Source organism: Ursus maritimus, unplaced genomic scaffold (assembly GCF_017311325.1).
Source record: "Ursus maritimus isolate PB19 unplaced genomic scaffold, ASM1731132v1 scaffold_2, whole genome shotgun sequence".
NCBI lineage: Eukaryota > Metazoa > Chordata > Mammalia > Carnivora > Ursidae > Ursus > Ursus maritimus.
In genome coordinates this window covers 709,958-726,056 of record NW_024424452.1, presented here as the reverse complement: position 1 = coordinate 726,056, position 16,099 = coordinate 709,958, and the positions used below count along the sequence as shown (strand labels likewise).

At 58.8% G+C, this 16,099-nt stretch overlaps 1 protein-coding gene and 1 long non-coding RNA gene across 2 annotated transcripts; both read left to right on the top strand.

Annotated features, from left to right (window-relative positions):
- The first annotated feature begins 1,950 nt into the window (after positions 1–1,950).
- On the top strand, positions 1,951–4,891 carry LOC121103657. Its single transcript, XR_005835857.1, has 2 exons — positions 1,951–2,829; positions 3,047–4,891. It is a non-coding gene; the product is annotated as an uncharacterized LOC121103657 (long non-coding RNA).
- Positions 4,892–6,517: 1,626 nt separating this feature from the next.
- LOC103670059 (cytochrome c oxidase assembly protein COX19) lies at positions 6,518–14,517 on the top strand. Its single transcript, XM_040634649.1, has 3 exons — positions 6,518–6,649; positions 7,206–7,317; positions 11,532–14,517. The coding sequence occupies exons 1-3, from the start codon at positions 6,568–6,570 to the stop codon at positions 11,614–11,616; spliced, it is 279 nt and encodes a 92-aa protein (XP_040490583.1). The 5' UTR covers positions 6,518–6,567; the 3' UTR covers positions 11,617–14,517.
- The last annotated feature ends 1,582 nt before the right edge of the window (positions 14,518–16,099 follow it).

Genomic DNA, 16,099 nt, shown 5'->3' with positions numbered 1-16,099 from the left:
GGGACAGCTGTGCAAAGCCCGGAGCTGCAGCAAGCAAGGTGCTGGGCGGACAGCCGTGGGAAGGAGGGAAGTTGCAGCACGGCCGGACGCACTGGAGGTGAGAACTCGGGGTCCCTGGGGCGGGGGTGGGGGGCCCAGCCTCCTCCTCCTCCTTCAGGTTGGTGGGGCCTGAGGCCCACACCTGGGTGCTGCCGTCTGGGCGCCCTGCAGGGCGTGGCTGTGTGGGTGGAGGGGATTTTCCAGAACCCGTCTGGCTCAGCCAGTTTCTGGCATTTTACCTGCAAGACCCTTGAGCTGCTCCTGATAGCCTGGCGGGGTCACCCCCATTTCTCAGGAAAGGAAGTGGGGCCCGGGTTTGAGGTACCCCCGGCCCGGCCTCTGGGTGCCCTGGTGGTGAGGGGAATCAGCACCCACCACGAGCTCTGCAGGCGTCCCACCTGGCAGGGCAGGGGTGTAGTGGTGACGGGCGCAGACTTGGGAACCAGACCCATCGGGTTAGATTCCCGACCCTTTCCTACGGGCATCCGGACCCTACCGGTGTTTACTGTGATTTCGTGTGGACAGGGCCAGCAGTGTGTGACCCCCCACCCGGCCCGTGGGCCAGGCCCAGGTGAGGCCAGCCGGGTGCCTGGAGCTTCTCAGGGCCCGGCCAGCAGGGCTGCAGCTCGGGGTCCTTGGGGTCCCATGTGGGCCCCGAGGGGGGAGCTAGGGGCTTGGCCGAGAATCTCTCTGGGCACCCTGAGTGTGGAGGGTTCTTCCACATCTAGGCCCTGGAAGGACGGAGCCGGGAGGGACCCAGCGGAGTGCCCCCACGTCCCCGGCTGGTGGTCCTTCGGAGCCGTGCTGCCCTGCCTGTCTGGGGACAGGCTTCGGGTGGGCCCTCAGTGAACCCACCTGGTGGGAGTCCTTTCCTGTAAATGTGGGTAGAATTTATGCTCAGTGAAGCCCCGCCTTTTCAGGGTACAGATCTGCAAGTTTTCACCAACCCCTACAGTCATGTGACCACCCCCACGCTCAAGATGTGAAACGGTCCCATCCCCCCAGATTCCCGCGCCTCCCAGGCTGATCCTGGCCCTGCACCCCTGCGCCCCCGGGTTCCCGCGCCTCCCAGGCCGATCCTGGCCCTGCACCCCTGCGCCCCTGCGCCCGTGTCCTGTCCCTATGGTTCTGCCCGAGCCAGATGTCGTAGCCACAGTAGCACGGGCAGTAGGGCTACAGGGATCACGGGCCATGGGGCCATGGGGGGCACGGTGTGGGACTCCCAAGGCCTCATGGCCAGGGCTTGGGAACCAGGGAAGGTCAGCAGAGTAATGAGTCCTTGAACATCCCCGTCCCTGGAACGTGTGGAAATGTCAGGTTCCACGCAGAGGGGATTCAGGTAGAAGGCGAAACTGAATTTGCTCATCAGCTGAGCCTAAACGAGGGAGGCTGTCCTGGCTTGTTGGTGGGGCCCAGAGGGAAGGAGGCAGTGGAGATGAGCCAGAGCAAGGGCCTCGTGGGGGCTCCCAGGGGCTGGCTGGGCTACGGGGAGAGCGGTGTTGGACTCTGACCTCAGAACGATGTTGATGAACTTGTGTTTTCAAGCCTCAGGAGTGAGCGTTCCAGCGTCAGAGGCCACAACCTGTAACCTATGACCTGTGACCTAGCTTTGGTGGGGGTTCCCGAGGCTGCCCCAGGTCGAAGGGGAGGGGAACTGGATGGGGGAGGGGCAAGGTTCTAGAAGAGTCTGTGGAGGGTGGAGGTGGGGAACGTCTGTGCTGTCTGCCCATAGAGTCGGCCCTTGTCCCCTGGGGACGGGCTCAGGGTCCCTCCTCCCCGAGGGTGTGGCTGCCTCCACGTGTCTTTGGTCCTGGGGCCCGATGCCCTGGACCTCACTGATGCTGATGGTGCTGGCGAGACCCCCCCCAGGCCACCTCTCCTCCAGCTGCTCAGCTGGGGCCCTTCCCCTTCTGGGCCTAAACTGCGGCAGCAACAAATGTCCCTCCCACAGGTCCCTTCCTCAGCAACTTCTAGAAAGGGCTGCTGCGCCCCTGGCTGCCCCCTGCCCTCCCACACTGGGGAAGGGTCCCGCTCAGGTCCCCAGCGGCCCCAGCCCTCACCCCTCCCTGTGTGAGACCAAGAACCACAGCTGGGCGTCTTAAACTCCAGAAATACACTCTCGCTGTTGGGACCAGAAGTGTGCATGGTGGTGCGGGCTCTTGGGGCAGACCCGGCCTGCTGCTCCGGCCTCGCCCACCATGGCCCACGGGGGGTCTCACCTCGACACCCTCACGTGCAGAGACCGCTGGTCTTGTCTTCCCTGGGCGCCACCTGTCAACGCACCACGGCATCCAAGAAGGTCTTTCTCGGATGGGGGTGTTGGTGGGGCCGTTTATCCCTTTAAACAGATAGCAGGCGCACAGCCGCTGGGGGCTCCAGAGTCCACCAGGGGCTGTCCAGGGAGCGGGCCCCATCCCCGCTGTGCTCCTCGCTCGTGCGTCCTCCCAGAGATCCCGGATCTGTGCGTACCTGCTTTTGCTGTGTTCATAACTGTATTCACGTGCCGCCAGCCGCTCGTGTTCTAGCCAGCAGCCGGGCAGTCCGACGAGTTCACGTATGTATACGGCCGCGAAGCCTTCGCCACGTTCCAGACCGTGAACATCCCTGTCCACCTCAGAGTCTCCTCCGCCCTTGTCTCCCTCCCTCTGTTCATTCGCTTTTTGTTTTGCGGTGACAACGTGGCCGGATCAGACCCGGGACGGCTGCCTCGTCTCCTCTCCGTCGTTCTGCCTCTCATTCGAAAACCTCCTGCTCGAAATACCTGTCCAGTTGCAAGCGGTATGCTGTAAAGTAAGTTCCTAGAACCAGAATCCCTGAGCCAAGGGGCTGCCGGGGAGGGGGGGGCGTACCCACTGTCCCGCCGCGGCCTGGCTCTCTCCACCACCTCCCCTGTGGAGGGCGGCGGCGGGGGGGCTCGCCTCGCCGGCTCCCCACCCCCCATGCCAGTGCTGGGTCAGGGGCTGCTGGGCTCCACTCTGCCCCCTCGCGTCTCTACCCACCCCTCCAGTCAAGGCCAGCTCGCAGATTTTCTCAGCATGAAGATCAACTTTCAAGCTCGAGACTCCTCAGCGTCAGGGCGCTGCCCTCACCTGGGCTCCAGCCACCTACGGGGACCTTCCTCCATGTGTCATGGGATCTAAACCCAACCTGTCTGTGCCAGCTGGGACTCTTTATAGGGGGACGATAACCCCAAGTGGCTGGAGTGGTGTACTGGGTGGAATGGCTTCCCCACAACTCCTATCTCCCTAGAACATCAGAATGGGCCCTTATTTGGAAATAGGGTCTTTGCAGATGTAATCAAGTACAGATGAGGTCATCCTGGATTAGGGTGGCCCTAAGTCCAGTAACAGGTGTCCTTGTAAGAGACAGAAAAGTACAGGACACAGACACAGAAATTCAGGTGACCCTGGAGGCCAAGACGGACGGTGTGGCCCCAAGCAAGGAACTCGGGCCGCCAGGAGCTGGACGAGGCGGGACCGACCCTCCCCGAGCGCCCTCGGAGGGAGCGCGGCCCTGCCCACCTCGGGTCCAGCCTTCTGGCCTCCAGAACTGGGAGAGGATACGTTTCTGGTGGTTACGTCTTTGGAGCTTTGCAATGGCAGCCCCGGACTCATATACGTGGTGTTCAGGAAAATTTCCCAATACTCAGGAATAAGGCAGGCAGGTGGCACTGTGTCCCTTCATTGTACCCTTGAAGCCATGGCTCAGCCAGTCCGCCCGAGCACCCTTCGACCCTCCCAGGGAGTGTCACCGTGTTGGACGTGCATTTTTTATTGAGCAGGCCCAGGTGCCTCAAGCTAGACGTTCACCTGTAGGACACAGAAGAGCTCCAAGTGATTGCTTCTCCTGTAAAAATGCAAATCACTTCTGTCTGGCAGATAATCCTGAAGGTTATGGTTTATTGCCCCGTGATCTGTGAACCTGTTGGAGTCCAGCTTAGCAATCCGACTCCAGCCTCCTTTCTTTTCCTCGGACCGGATGTGGACATATCGGGGTTGGGGCGCCCTTCTCAGAATCAGCTTTGCCATCTGGCCAAACTCCTTCGTCCATGCGTTAAATGAAACTAACAGTTTCAGTGTGGTTTGTATTTCTCTGAGAACTATATTTTCATCCTTTCGGAAAATATACTTCTGCAGCAGAATGTATTAAAGTGGAAAGATATGCGATATCTAGGTTCAGGCAGGGTTCCACCAGGGGCTGTCCTCAAGGGGGGTGTCTCGGCCTGAGGTTGAGCGCCCCCAGCGGATGCCAGGCACGTCGTCTCCACCAAGGCCGCCCCGCTCTGCAAGTTCTTGAGCGAAGCAAATGATGGCTGTTTTACTCCGCTGAGCTGGGGTGTTGGTCATACCGTCCCAGGTAGCTGGTACGCTGGCTGTGTCACCTCGGACAAGACTTCACCTGTTTGTGTTTCTTTACGTGTGAGATGAGGGTAAGAACACCTGCCTAACGGGGTTCATCCCCAAGTACTACTAACTGAACGTCTGCCGTGTGCCCCGCACTGTTCCAGGCCCCAGGCCAAACAGCCTAGCACGGAAGAGGGCTTCCGGAAGCGTCAGCTCCTCCCCCACTCCTTGTATCCGTGCACCGCAGATAAAAATCCCTTCCTCTCTCCCAGCTAAACATCTCCTATAAAGCAGCAATCATTTGCCAGGTACAGAAGATGTGTCAGTTAAACGCTGGCTGTCACCTTGGGGTCACCGGGCCTCCAATGCTTCATTGGTCCCTCAGGGCTGCTGGACAGAGAGGCTGCCGGCAACCTTGGGGGGCAGGGCTGTCCCCTTTACTGCTAAGTGGTGTGATCTAGTCAGGTGGAAAAGTGCTATTTGCTGGGTAATAAAAGCGTCTTTTGTTCACTGCCCTAGAAACATATTAATGAATAACCCAGTGTGTGGCCCCTGGTTCTAGCTGCATAAAACGGTCGTTTATGTGACAACATCAAGGTGCAATTTTCCTTTTGTAGTTTTTAGTGGGCGCAGAACACCAGGCTGATCAAGGCCTCCACAGCTGCACTGGGCTTTCCCTGTGGACCCCCGCCAGTCCCCACCAGCCCCCACCAGCATTCAGGGCCAGCACAGACACAGCTGAACGCAGCCTCAGGCACAGAGATCCAGTGGTGCACACTGAGGAGGGTCAGGCGTGCTGGTGACCCGACGAGTGGGGCGCTGGATGCCTTCTGGAGGCCTTGAGGAGGGGGCACGCCCTGAGGTGGGGGCGGTGGGGGCTTGTTGGCCAGGCACTTCTCTGCAAGGCCCCAGAGTTGCTGGAACGGCTCCTAGTCCCGACATTCGAAGGAGGCATGGCGCTGAATCACGTCAGGGACCGGGGGCAGCTGGTGAGCTCTGCTGCTGAGGCCCCCATCTGCTGACCTCTAGGGCCTGGCACACGGTTGGCACACGGGTGGGGTGGGTGCACGGATACAGTTGGAGCTCATGGCAGAATCAGAGCACAGGTGCGCTGGGAGGGCTCTGATCCACTTCCTCCCTCGGATGAGATCCAGAGGCCTGGTTTGGGGAAGGGGTGGTTGCCCTGGGCACAGGGCTGGGAGGAGGCTCTGCGGGGCAGAGCTGGGGTCTCCCCCGAGCCCCTTCACTGTTGTTCTTGCTGCTATAACAGTCACAGGTGACCGCCAGAGCCCTAACTGTTCATGAGGCACTTTATTTCATTATAGTTGAGCTGTATCCCCACCCCTGAGAATTCATAGGTTGAAACCCTAACCCCCAATACCTGAGCAGGTGACCTTTTGTGGAAATAGGGCCATTGCAGATGTAATCGGTCACGATGAGGTCGTTGGGTTGCACCCACCCAGTGCGCCTGGCGTCCTTGTCAGCAGAGGACATCTGGACACGGACACACGGGGGCCCACGGGAGGGTGAAGGTGGAGGCGGGTGTGTGCACGAGCCCAGGAGCCCCCAAGCCTGCCGGGGACCACCCGCAGCTCCGCGGCCTGCGGCGGGTCTCCCCGGAGCCCCCGGGAGGAGCCAGCCCCGCCACTCGTCCAGGGCGGGGAGCGATCGCACTCGTGCTGCTGGAGCTGCCGGGTGTGCGACACTACGCGTGGCAGCCCTCATGCCTTCCTCCCCGGCAGGTAAGCCCCGCACACACCCGGGGATGCAGACGCGAGCGCACCTGCCCTGGGGCTTCCTGTGGACGGAAGCTGTGCGTCTTTGCGCAAGCTGCTGAGCCTCTCTGGACTCGGTTTCCTCAGCATACGGAGATGACGGCTGGCCTCTGCCACTGGGCGGCTGTGAGGGTCAGACGGGAGGAGACTGGCGAGGACTGGGCGGAGCAGCCCGGATCCGGGCCCTTCAGAGCCCAGCGGGGGCGGGGCCCGGGCGCAGGGGGCGGGGGCCAGCGAGGGGCGGGGCCTGGCGGGGCGGGGCCCGGGCGTCAGGGGCGGGGCCTGCCGCCCGGGGCCGCTCGCCGCTCGACGTGCTCCGCGCTCTGGCGCGGTCCGCTCGGCGCTCGGCCGCTCGGCGCTCGGCCCGCTGCCCTGCGTACGGCGCACGTCTTACTCCTGGGCTCGCCAACATGTCGACGGCCATGAATTTTGGGTCCAAAAGCTTCCAGCCGCGGCCCCCGGACAAGGGCAGCTTCCCGCTGGATCACTTCGGTGAGCGGCGTGCGGCCGCCGGGCTCCCGCGCCGGGCCTCGGGTCCCGAGTGTCCGGTGGCGCCGCACGGCCCCGCGGTGCAGGTGGGGAAACGGAGGCCGGCCGCGGTCCGGCGCCGGCTGGGGCGGGACGGGGCCGGAGCCCCGCGGGAAGCCCCGGCGCGGAGCGGCTGGCGGGAGCGGGGCTTGTGGCGGAGCCGCCGCGTCCGGGCCTGCAGCTGGTCGCCGGGGCTGCGCGCGCGCCTGAAACGCAGTGCTGGGCGCCGCAGGTCTGTGGCCGGAGTCGGGTCGGGGTGAGGCTCGGTGGAAGGCAGGGCTCCGAGAGTGGACTTAGTGTTGTCGTCAGCCGCGTTTTCCTGTGGGATGTTCCAGACGCGCCGCGAAGGTGAACTGCCCCACGTGAGCTCCGCTGCGGCCCGTGCTCGCCTCCCGGCGCGGTGTCCGGCGCGCTCGTGCGGGAAGCGAGCTCTGAAAGCAGCGGTGCTGCTAGTCCGGCCGCTGTGCGGGCATGTCCTGTTCTCGCTTTAAGAGGAAGTGCTGTTTTCCTTCTCCTTCAGGTGAATGTAAAAGCTTCAAAGAGAAATTCATGAAGTGTCTCCGCGACAACAAATTCGAAAACGCTTTGTGCAGAAAGGAATCAAAAGCCTATTTAGAATGCAGAATGGAGAGGCAAGTACCTGCTCACATCTGTGACTTCTCGAACCTTCCTCGGCTCCCCTGGCATCTCCCCTGACATCGTGTCTTTCCCCAAGAGCTCGTGGCAACGTGGCTCATTGAGGCTTGTGCCTTTCACAGCTGTAGGATTGCTTGTCCCCCTGGAATGGAGGCCAGATTAAATGGTACTAGAAGTTGTGTAGCAGTCATGGGGACCTTTCCGTGAGTGACAGCGTGTCATACATGACCGCATTCCTCAGAGTATTTTCCTTCCAAATATGGGAGCTGCTGCCCTGTCATTAAAGTTTCAGAACCGTTCATCATGAAAATGCTGACTGAGCCAAAAGATGTGAAAGTTGTGGGTACACGGTTTCTTTCTTTCACATTCTCAGACCGTAAAAATGTTTTGTTCCACCTAGACTCAGCTGTGCTTGAAATGTGACAGCGGAGACAATAGGCCATTTCAGAAGTGATGAAAGACGAGGGATTTGTTCTGTCTTGACCAGAATTTACCAGAGCGCACTTTTAAATAAAACAAACATTTCTAACTATGATCTGTTGAGGTTTCACGTAAGAACTGTTCTAGTCCTTAATGGGGAAAAATTATAATTATACAGTAGGGGTGGGAACTTTTATTTTTGCTTTTTGACCCCTTCATTAGCTCATTAAGGAATCCAGTCTTCAGACGGCTTTGTCTGAAGACAGGTTGACATAAACCAATCCAGTTGGAGCCCCGTTTCCATTTTCCCATAACAAACTCAGACATTTCCCTCAGGGCAAAATCCCTTGTGTTTCTCAGGCCCGCAGGTGTGTTGAGGGCAGTCTGTGGACATGTGGGACCTTGGGGATGGGCCCTTTTGGGAGTGGGGCCCTCACGTGAGGCCCTTGCTCTGTCTCTAGAGTCGTTGAGGCTCACAGGAGCTTAGATTTGACAGCAGGCCCCCCTGAGTCCAGCTCTCACCATCTTTGAGTAGCACATGGCTGGGATCCACGTGTTTAAATTACTGTCTTTTAAATTAACACATCTTTTAAAAACGGGAACTAAGTGAATTTCTTCTTGGCGGTGCCACACTTTGGAGACAGTGTGAGGTTGGTCTCTGTCAGGGTGTGAGGGTGTGAGCAGGTCACCCGCCCCTCTGAACCTCGGATTAATCATCCCTGTGCCGGCCAGAGCAGCCAACACTCACAGGTAGCTGTTCCTGCTGGGAGTTGTTCTGGAGTTGGGCTGCCTGGGTCCTCACAGAGGCTCCTGGCTTGCCTGGTGAGGGACCAGCAGAAGGGCCCTGTCTCTTCTCCCCATTTGACCATGGGAGTGAGCTGCCTGCTGTCCGTGTGGCCACCCCTTGCTCAGCACAGCTGGTGGACACTGGCCTCCCCTGAGGCCTGCTGAGGTCAGTGGGGACCGAGGGATGCAGCTGGCCACTCGGTGGGTTCCGTTATTTCAAGTGGCTTCACTGGCTGGTCAGGCGACGTTAAGATAAATGTGAGGGGTGCATGTGTGTTTCTGACTTGGTCAGTGATTTTGATTGTAGGCTTTTAGATGGTTTTTAATGAAAATCCACGACCACCCGGATTCAGTATCAAAATTTTGCACGTTTGCTTCTCCTGCTTTTTACAGACCTCTTTTTTTCCCTTTCCCTTTTGTGCTGAAATCCCAGACGTGACTTACTCGTGCGTGCCTCTGAGTGCATCTTTGTGAAAAACTGAACCACAGCAAGTTTTTAAGGCCGACCAGTTCGTGAGGCCCCGGGCCATTGTAGCCAGATGTGGAAGTCCGTGTGCTGTTGTAGCCGTGGGCCACATTTTCTCACGGGAAGAGCCGTTAAGTTTGGGATTACATTGTTGGCAGAGAAAACAGGAAATACACATATGATCTGTGATCTCAAGGCTCTGTAATCATCTCACTTTGATTCCCGTGCCACGGGATGGGCATCGGGGGCTGTGCGGCCACATCCCGGAGTGTGGGTTGGTGTGAAGGCCAGGCCTCCCGGAAATTTTGTTGCCCTAAATCGTGCACTTAATGCTGGCTCAGTCCCTAAAGAACTGGACTGGAAATGGGATGTTTTCTTTGGTTTCTTCCCTTGCGCTAAAGGGAGGCATTGAAATCATCCTTTTGGCTTTAGAACTTGCTAAATGTTACATTTGTTGTTTTTTAGGACCTTGCCAAGGAGCTGGATTTTATGAAGATTTACAGATTTGTAGAAAGGATATCTTGAACCATGTCTATTAGGCTTCTAGTTTTTTCCTCCTTTTCCCTTCTTTGTGTCGCCGAACACACAGGTCCTTCCCATGGTGATGGCGTGTGGGGAGGAGCAGCGCTCGCCGGTGCGCCTCTAGCCCAGCTTACCTGTGGCGGGATGTCTGACATGGGTGTTCCGGGGCTCAGGGCGTGGGCGGGCTGCGTTCCTTCTCCAGGGTCTGGGGCGGCCTTGCTTCCTGCTGTTTCCAGCTTCTGGAGATGCCCGTGCTGCGTGGCTCATGGCCCTCCGCCCTCTCGAAGCTGGTGATGGTGTGTCTCTTTGACCCTTCCTGTCTTCCCGTCTGTCTCTGATTCTAAGGATTCTTGTGATGAGGTTGAGTCATCCTGGTTAACGTCCCCTTCAGAATCAGCCAGTTAGCAAGTGTATTTCCACCTGTAGCCCGAATTCCCCTCTGCCATGGAGGGTGACACTCAGGGCTCCAGCGATGAGGGTGTCATCTGGGGACCATTGCTCTGCTGACCAGTGTGGTCTGAGAGAGGCCAGTTTTAAGAACTGTTGGCCAGATGTCCTCTTTTGCCAAGATGTGGTAAAAATGTATCATTGTTTTCCGCATTTGGGTTTAAGGAGTGGCTCGTGTGTTCCATGCCATAGAACTTAATACGCTTCTAGGTTAAATTGTACTGACTGAGATTTGCAATTCTGGGGACATTTTCCTGAGGGATAAGTGACAGCCCTTGTGAAGTTCGGATAGAGCTCATCTCCCTGCGAGGCTTTGTGTTTCTGCAGAAGTGAGGCCCGCTCCTGCTGGACCCCCGCGAACCTGCAGAAGGCCGGTGGTCTGAGCAGGTGCCTGGGACGTCCTGCGGTGCCCTGCATGCTGGCTGAACTCTGGGATGCCTGTGCTGGCCGCCGGGCTCGCGGGGGGTGCACGGGCTAAGTGGTGGGAGCTGGGACACGGTGTGTGAAGTGATGGCAGCCTGTGTGCCGGCTGAGCCCAGTGGTTCTTGCAGGGATGCTGTGCTTCCCCTGGCAAGCGGGACAGACAGAGCGGCCTCTGAGAGTTGGGTCGACCCACCCCCACAAAACAAAACAGAATGAAACCCAGGCCTCCCTTTCCCTGGAGCGTGGATGGCAGGAGGCCAGACGGGGAAGGCTCTGGAGCTCAGCGGGTGCTCCGTGCGGGGCATCCCCATCCTCGTGGCCCTGACTTACATGGACGCGGTGGGAGGCTGGCACATGGCTGGTCATAGGGAGGGAGTGGAAGCAGGACATAGCCGTTGGCCAGCTGTGGGATCGTGTGGGGCCTGGGGCAGGAGTGAGAGGACGTGGAGCCCGTGTACCGCGTGTCCGAGTGCTCCTGAGTTACGAGTCAAACTAACAAATGCGTGACCGTGAACAGCACAGGCGAACTGCATGGGTCTACTTACATGCAGACTTTTTTCGATAAACACAGTGCAGGACGATAAATGTGTTTCTTCCTTATGAGTTTCTTAATAACACTTTCTTTCTTTGGCTTACGTTTATTAGGATACACTTACGTTATAGCTAAGGCCTGTGGTCAGCGGTAGGCTGTTGGTCCTTAAGCTTTTGGGGAGTGAGGAGTTAGAGATGGGTCCTCCCTGCACGGGTGCTTGGTGTCCCTGACCCCCGCGTTGTTCGGGGTCAGTTGTACCAGGTGAAGGCTGTCCTGTCCACACCTCGTCCAGGGCGTCTCCACAGGGACCTGGAGGCCAGGGGTCCGCTCCAGACTAGGCCCTCGGGGAGCCTCACTGTGGTCTGCTGCTTCCTTCGGGTCCTGGCTGTGCCTTGCGTGGGGGGAGCGTTGCGCACCGGCCTCCAGCGGCCGTCCCTCCTGGGTCCAGAGGTGCCAGCGCGAGGCAGGAGAAGGAGGGTGCAGAGCGGCCCTCGGGGGCCCAGATGCAGCGGTGGCCCTGGCTGTGGGCAGCCCCAGGACACTGTTGGGCGGGATGGGAGTGAATGAACAGGCCCCACGCAGACGGCGCTCTTCGTTTTCCTCTCTTTTTGTAGGCAGCTGATGGCACAGGAACCACTGGAAAAACTGGGATTTGGAGATTTGATCGATGGAAAACCAGAGGCTAAAACTAACTCTTGATGGAAAGAAGACCGCTGGCTGCCCGGTCTTCTGGGATGGAGCGCGTTGTGCGACCTCATCAACTAACGGCTTACGGTTAGGTGCTGTGACGTAGAGGCTTCCGGAACACCCTCCTTGACAGAAACAGCTCGTCCTAATGGTTCCCAGGTTATTTTGAAAAATTATTGTTGCTTTTAGATCTCGTTTTTCCCCGAGAGTGTTAGGTTTTTTTTGCATCGCGTGTGGCAGAGTTCCTAGGGAGTCCCGTGGTGGGCGGGAGGTAGGAGCGTGGAGTCACACCTGCTTGGCGAGGGGACACGCGGCCTGGGTGACATGGTGACTCCATAGTGCTGTACTGTGCATAGCTTCCCGGTGCTGGCGTGCTGAGTCCTCTCGGCTTTGGCCTCCCACAGAGACACAGATACTGGCAGAAACCATTCCTGGACAAAACGGTTCCCTTGTCGTGCCTCTGTGTACGGTTCATTTCCTGTGTTTTTAAAACAAAGTAGAGAGTATGAGCTTGGAAAGGAGAGATCGTCTGGCTTTTGACGTATTTGACTTAGTGATATTTTCCTGGTAATGCTTGAGCACCAAGTACCTTTTAACCAAAGGCTCATTTTCTGACCTGTGCAGACTGTTTAGAAAACTAGCTTAATTACAACAACGTGTTCATTGTAACCGAGAGACGGGGTGTCAGGACGCCTGTAGTGTGCCTCCCACACGTGGTCTTCCAGGGTCTCCCTCTGGAAGAGTACCCACGCTGACACGCGTCAGCCAGGGCCCCCAGCGCTGACGTCCGTCCGGGCCGCCACCAGAACTGCCTGCAGTCATTTAAACCTCACACGTACCCAAACGCTGGCCAGGATTTCTGGGTGGCTTCGATGTGTGGCCAGGGTTCTGACCCACGCACGGACTGCCCCGTGTGTGTGGGTCTGGGCCCAGACAGCTGGCTTTGGTCCCAGTGTGGCTAGTGGAAGACAGTGGACACATCCCCACTCGTTCAGTGCCCCTGGAGGGGACAGCCAGCCATGACCCAGGTCTAGGTTCCTGAAAGTCGCCACTGCCCACTCCTCGGCCGTGGGTGGTAGAGGCGTGTCCGTGTCCAGTTGTCTGCCTTCAGGTCCCTCTGTTTTCAGTCCTTCCGTGGTGGATGCCTCATGGCCTAGACCCTCCCTGAAGTTCGTGCCTCCTGCGGCCGGTGCCATTTCCACGGTGCTGACTCTGCCCCGTTCGCCACGTGCGTGCTTTAGCACCTCCCGTCCGCTGTTGGTCACGGCTCGGTGTGTGTGTCCGTCTTACCCTGTCGTTGTGTTACAGACTTTTTTCATGTTACCGTCCAGCTGATGGAGTGTCTTGACTTTTATCACCAAACCAAACTGAGCCATGATACTACTTCGTGTTTGCTAACTGTCCAGAACTGCACGTGCACAAGGTCGTTTCTGAGGCATCGTTTGTAATTCACGACACTGAAGTGACCCAGGTGCCCACGCGTGCGAACCTCAGGGAAGTGTGGCTCGCGTGGGGCAGAGCGCGGGGTTGTGAACCGACACGGGCTCATCTCCCAGCACAGGCGCACTGTACGTGAGGCAGACTCTAGAAGCATCTGTGGTAGCGTCAACGAGGAAGACAGCAAACGAAGTGTGTGCACATTCGTGCTAACACGAAGTTGAGGGAGGACAACGCCGACGCGGAGGAGGACGGCTGCCAGCGTGTGGGGAGCTCTGACTCTGAGCCAAAGTCCTGTTCCCTGTGCTCAAAGTGACGCACGGTGGGGGTGGGGCACAGCGCGCCCCGCAGCTGTGGAAAGCAGCAGTCGGCCGGGCTGGGGACGAGAAGACAGGTCTGTCCTCTGGCCAGCTCTGAAAGTGAGTGTCCTAGGACCGGAGAGCTGGAGCACGGAGAGCCCTGTCGTGTCCCAGTTACAGTGGCCGGACAGAGAGACGGACGTCGGTGTGTGCGTGCATCCGCGCGTACCTGCCAGCTCTGAGCACCCAGGGGCCTGGAGCCGCGACACCCGTGGCAGGGGCACACCCGCGCCCCATCTTAGCTGGAGCGCCGCCCCCAACGGCTGGAACCAGGCTCCTGAAGGAAGGGCTGGCTGGCGTCCTGGCCAGAGCGGGAAATCCAGCCTGAGGCTGGACCGTTTTGTGTCAGAAAGTACAGAACGGAAATAGGATGGGGGCTTGTAGGAAGAACACAGGCCCCCCAGGGAGCCACGTCTGGGCCAGTTTGAGCAACAGAATGTTGTATTGGGTTATGGTCTTCAGAATCAGCGACTCTGCACGGGTCCCCGCTGACATAAGTCACTAATGTGATCGACCTGTGAGGGGAGGGACAGCTCCTGGTGGTGGTCTGTCCTGCGCAGACGCGGCAAGGGTAGGGGGGACAGCAGTCACAGCCCAGCGGCAAGGGGTGCAGATGAGAACCGGCTGGGGCCTGGGGTCGGGCCGAGTGTGATGTGAAACCTGTGTTTGCCTGGTCTGGGGACCTCCACTCAGGCCGCAGTAGAGACGTCAGTGTGGTCATGCTTGGTGACCTGCCCACGGCTAGTGTCCCCCTCTGACGCCCTCCCGGGGTGCGCTCACCTCACTGCAGGGAGCAGACTCCACAGTGCACACAGTCTGCAGAGTGAGGACCGGCAAGACCGGTGCTCTTCACAGGCCTCACCGTCCTGAGAGACAAAACTGTGCAGAGGGGCCTGGGGAGACCGACAGACTGCCACGTGGGCCCCGGGCCGGGAAGGACAGTGGTGGGCAGCCACCAGGGCTGGTTACCAGGACGCTTGGATTCCTGCTCTGTGATTGCAGACGGTGTCATTTGGGGAAGCTGGGTATATGAACTCTGTCCTATTTTTGTAAATTTATGGAACTCTAAAATTATTTCAAAAGGAAAAAAGTATTTGCATTAAACTGTGTGGTTGAACTCTCTGCGTGTGGTTGAATAAATTCTCGTTCTGAGGTGCCTCCAGCGGATTTCGAGGCGGGTGACGTGACAAACGGTTTCGGCGAGTCGGGGCGGAGGCGTGGAGGAGAGGTGCGGAAGCAGCCCCGTGGCGCGGACAGCTGAGGTCTGTACAAAGGGGCAGTAGCTTCCCGGAGTCGGGGCGGAGGCGTGGAGGAGAGGTGCGGAAGCAGCCCCATCGCGCGGACAGCTGAGGTCTGTACAAAGGGGCAGTAGCTTCCCGACACGGCCTTTGCTTTTCCAGATCTGAGTTGCCAGCCGCACGGTGCGTAGGGTGCAGACGTCCTGTCCATGCCAGAGTGCCCGGTCCTCCAGCCTTGCTCACGTAAAGCGCCCACACACTTGTCGCAGGATGCCAACAGCGCTATTTGAAGGCGCCCAAAGACAACTTCCAGAACGTTTTCCAAGTGTTCTCACGCGGGAGATAGGTCAGGGAAACCCGGCCGCTGTGGTCAGGCCTGGGCCCACAGCCGCCTTCCCTGAGATGAGCCCCTCAGTCTGCCTCCCTCCGGCCCCAGGGGTGGGCCGCACCAGATGTGCCACGGCCTCAGCCACACAGGCGCGTCCGGGGCGCTCGGGGTGCAGCGCTAGGGTTCCCGCCGCCCAGCTGTCCCACCATCAAGAGCAAGACAGACTCTCCCTCCAGGAAGCGTCCTGAAGTCACCACAGACCCAGTGGCGTAGACAATACAGATTTATGATCTTATGTCATAAGTAGGCCCACAGGGCTGCGTTTCTGCCGGGGCTCTGGCCAGAGTCTGTTTCCTTGTCTTTCCAGCTTCTAGAGGCTGTCACGTTCCTTGGCCCGGGGCCCGTCCTCCATGACAGCGTCCTCTCTGTCCTGACCTGTCCCTCCCGTCTTCTCCCTGACTCTGACAGTCCTACCTGCTTATCAGGACCCTCCTGATGACACTGCCTACCAGATAATCCAGGGTCACCGGCCAGCCCAAGATGCTTAACCCGATCACCCCCGGAACGTCAGATTCACAGGGTCTGGCCAGGGACCAGGACGTGGACCCCGCCGACCGCACCTCCCCACACCATGAAGAACCCTAGCAGTGATGAGAGGGGGACACGGAAGCGTGGGGCCGGGATGGGCCTCGGGTCCGAGCTGCTGGATGGGGAGTCGCTCGCGCGTGCCTGTGCCCAGAGACGTGCTGTCACACGGCTGTGGGCTTTGCCTTGTTATCTGCAGCAGCCCACTCGGGATCAAATTTTCTCAGGGCTGAGTTTAAAGCCCATATTTTTCTGAAATCTCTGGCACTTGCTCTGCAGCTGCTTGTCGCTGGCGGACGAGAGGGAGTGGGCACGTACTTGATAAACAGGATCGGGTCAGAGCCAGCCACTGCATGTGTGACAGGACCCCGCTCCTGTCAGGCGTTCGTCTCTCTAGACGGTTCCTGACTTGACGTACACGTGAGAGGTGTCGGGGATCCCGTGCAGCGAACGTTCACGGTACGCATCCGCGTGACAGAGTCATCGGGACGTATGTGGCTTCCTTCCACGTATTTCTCTTTATGATGCATTTTTAACAAGCGGGTATC

Coding starts and splice junctions, on each gene's coding strand:
- LOC103670059 (XM_040634649.1), top strand. CDS start 6,568: ATGTCGACGGCCATGAATTTTGGGTCCAAAAGCTTCCAGCCGCGGCCC. Junction 6,650..7,205: donor CTTCCCGCTGGATCACTTCG/GTGAGCGGCGTG, acceptor CTTCTCCTTCAG/GTGAATGTAAAAGCTTCAAA. Junction 7,318..11,531: donor TTAGAATGCAGAATGGAGAG/GCAAGTACCTGC, acceptor CTCTTTTTGTAG/GCAGCTGATGGCACAGGAAC.